The 3,504-nt window shown below is 52.2% G+C and overlaps 1 protein-coding gene across 1 annotated transcript; it reads left to right on the top strand.

Moving 5' to 3' along the window:
- The first annotated feature begins 227 nt into the window (after window positions 1–227).
- On the top strand, window positions 228–2,599 carry kcna4 (potassium voltage-gated channel, shaker-related subfamily, member 4). Its single transcript, XM_059973969.1, has 2 exons — window positions 228–365; window positions 426–2,599. Exons 1-2 carry the CDS (start codon window positions 228–230, stop codon window positions 2,232–2,234), a joined length of 1,947 nt encoding a protein of 648 aa, XP_059829952.1. The 3' UTR covers window positions 2,235–2,599.
- The last annotated feature ends 905 nt before the right edge of the window (window positions 2,600–3,504 follow it).

Below are 3,504 nucleotides of genomic sequence, written 5' to 3'. Positions count from 1 at the left end.
ATGGCAATGTTACATGTGTGCTTATTATGATGCATATTTTAATCTGTGGAAACAAAAAGTGGATCGTCAAAATTTAATATTTAGAGGCAATTTTATGTTTTGCAGAGCCTGTGAAATTGCTGGTGCGCTCTTAAAATTGCTGAGGTGTTTCATCCTTAACCAAGATAAAGTCAGTGAATCCGTGGACCTTTCCAATACTGTGAGGCTGGATCCATTGGTAAAGGAAGATGGAAGCCGCAATGGTGAGCGTGGAAGGCGGTGGGTGCAACAGCCACCCGCCTTATGGCTACGCCCAACGGAGGGAGCGTCTGGCCAACTCGCGTGCTGCTGCCGCGGCCGCCGCCGCCGCCGCCGCCGCGGCCGCCGTTGCCAACAGCAACCAGCACGCGGCGGGTGGCGGCGGCTGTCAGCAGCAGCAGCAGCAGGCACACGCTGGGGAGGGGAGGAGGAGCACCGATCGTCATGGCAACGCCGCCGCTGGTTCGTTCGGAGCAGCCGGGCTTGGTGGTGGGAGCTCCTCGCGAGCGGATGCCAGTCGCAGTGCGCGGCGGCAGCAGCAGCAGCAGCAGGACAGCCGGAGCCGGCATACGCCGGGGGGTCGCCAGGGCAACGGTGGCTCGCGCGCTCTCGGCGAGGAGGAGGAGGCGGGAGAGGAGGAGGAAGAGGAGGAGGAGGAGGAGGAGGAGGAGGGGGTGGGTCGCCATCTGCAGCGGGCGCGCCGCTCCCGCCGCCTGCACCTCAACATGGACGGCGACGAAGCGTCGTGCCCCGTCGAGCCGCCTCCGCCGCCGCCGCCATCCCGCCACGGTTACGGTTCCGTGTACAGCGAGTACGAGTGCTGCGAGAGGGTGGTCATCAACGTGTCGGGACTGCGCTTCGAGACCCAGACCAAGACCCTGGAGCAGTTCCCCGACACACTGCTGGGCGACCCCGGCAGGAGGATGTGCTACTTCGACCCGCTGAGGAACGAGTACTTCTTCGACAGGAACCGACCGAGCTTCGATGCCATCCTCTACTACTACCAATCTGGGGGACGCCTCAAGAGGCCAGTCAACGTGCCCTTCGACATCTTCTCCGAGGAGATCAAGTTCTACGAGCTGGGCGACGAGGCCATGCTCAAGTTCCGCGAGGAGGAGGGTTTCGTCAAGGAGGAGGACAAGCCGCTGCCCGAAGACGAGTTCAGGCGCCAAGTCTGGCTGCTCTTCGAGTATCCCGAGAGTTCCAGCCCGGCGAGGGGCATCGCCATCGTGTCGGTGCTGGTCATCCTCATCTCCATCGTCATCTTCTGCCTGGAGACACTGCCCGAGTTCCGCGACGAGCGGGACTTCTCCCCGGGCTCCAGTGCGGCGGCGGCGGCTAACAGCACCGCCCGGGCCTCGGCGGTGTCCGCCGCCGCCACCACCTTCAGCGACCCCTTCTTCATCGTGGAGACGGTGTGCATCGTGTGGTTCTCCTTCGAATTGTTGGTGCGCTTCTTCGCCTGCCCCAGCAAGCCGGGCTTCTTCAAGAACATCATGAACATGATCGACATCGTCTCCATCCTGCCCTACTTCATCACCTTGGGCACGGAGCTGGCGCAAGTGCAGGGCAACGGGCAGCAGGCCATGTCCTTCGCCATCCTCAGGACCATCCGCCTGGTCCGGGTGTTCCGCATCTTCAAGCTGTCCCGCCACTCGAAGGGGCTGCAGATCCTCGGCCATACGCTGCGGGCCAGCATGAGGGAGCTGGGTTTGCTCATCTTCTTCCTGTTCATCGGCGTCATCCTGTTCTCCAGCGCCGTCTACTTCGCCGAGGCCGATGACCCCAAGTCCCAGTTCAGCAGCATCCCCGACGCTTTCTGGTGGGCCGTGGTCACCATGACTACTGTAGGTTACGGGGACATGAAGCCCATCACGGTGGGCGGCAAGATCGTGGGCTCCCTTTGTGCCATCGCCGGGGTGTTGACCATCGCACTGCCTGTCCCTGTCATCGTTTCCAACTTCAACTACTTCTACCACCGGGAGACCGAGAACGAAGACCAGTCTCAGGTGGTCCAGGCTAGCTCCCTCCCTTACCTCCCTTCTAATTTCCTGAAGAAGTTCCGTAGCTCTTCTTCTTTGGGCAACAAGTCCGAATATTTGGAGATGGAGGAGGGCTTCAAACAATCTCTGTGCTTGAAGAAGTCGAAAGACAACGGCACAGAGACTGTCAAACTCAATTCAGTAAGTCTCAAAGCAGTGGAGACAGATGTTTGAAGCGACAACTCGTGTCCATTTTCACCAGTGCCAGTTGACACGCCGTGTTCATTCGCTCGCTGCTTCACCGGTACGCAGAAATAAAAAAACAACAGTGATCTAAAAATAACGGGAGAGTTTCAGCGTTTTATAAAATAAAGGAAAACATCAAAGTAAAATTGCGATGGTTGTATTTTGCAAACGGGCGATTCTGAAACGGTGGCAGTTCTCTTGAATGGAAAAGCCTTGCACTGTTAAACACTTTGGAGACAACAACAAAAAAACTTTTTTTGTAGTTTCTGGTGAACCATGGATGCCTGCTGCAGCCAGATTCCATACGCAGTATACAAACAAACCTCCAATTTTTTTTATGGGAATGTTGCTCATTTTGCACTGCACTTTCCTAGTGATATGTTGAAATAAATATCATTAGTTATGTCCTTTTTTTAGATATCTAAGTGGAATTTTACGTCATTGAAATCCCAAAAGTACTGTTTAACTATTTGTTTTTTTAATAGCCTATAGTTTACTGAATCATCCTGTTGGTGTTTCCCCTTAAAATGATCAGAGCAGATCGTTAATTTAAAAAAGAGCCAAAGCTGAAATATATTTATTATGTTAGATTTATTTAGGTCTTTTGGATTACCCTGGGCACAGCGTTAACATTAACTGTGTACTGCAAACTTACTACTTGTGAGCCAATGGACAGAGAACACTGACAGGGAAATAGTTTAAAACCCATGCTTGTGATGCAGATTTGTGTAATTTCAGAAGCTGATAGGGTGGAATCAGCACATACATTCAAGCACCAAAAAAAAAGTTGAATGCTTCGACAGCACCAGGAATATCAACAGTGACTTCCTAATTGTAGGATTATGAAACTGGGCTTCTGGAAAACGCATGCACTCATCAACATCGGCTTGATTTTGGCTCTTTTTTTTGAAAGCGTTCATGTAGAACCTGCTAAGAAAGAGTTACAAAGCTCCCATGTGAATCCCAATTTCTCAACAAATAGAAAGGATGTAAATTTAACATTGGGCTGTGATTAGTAAGAAGATTACTGTTTAAACTGTCTGACGTGGCTATAGCTTTTGGTGGAATAACCCTGCATACAGATCTGCCTTTTTTTTACTCTGCCTGTCAAAAGCTGTGAACCTTTGAAAACTTACTGCAGTTAGTCCACTTTTAACAACTGTGAAATAATGTCAGTGACAGAAATTGCTCGACAATCATTGGAGCCGACTTAATGCCACATTCACCAATGAAATCACCAAGGAATCAGCTGAAGAAT

The sequence above is a fragment of the Hypanus sabinus genome, chromosome 7, assembly GCF_030144855.1.
Source record: "Hypanus sabinus isolate sHypSab1 chromosome 7, sHypSab1.hap1, whole genome shotgun sequence".
NCBI classification, from domain to species: domain Eukaryota; kingdom Metazoa; phylum Chordata; class Chondrichthyes; order Myliobatiformes; family Dasyatidae; genus Hypanus; species Hypanus sabinus.
Note: the sequence above shows the minus strand (reverse complement) of the source record. Positions and strands in the feature narration are given on the sequence as shown.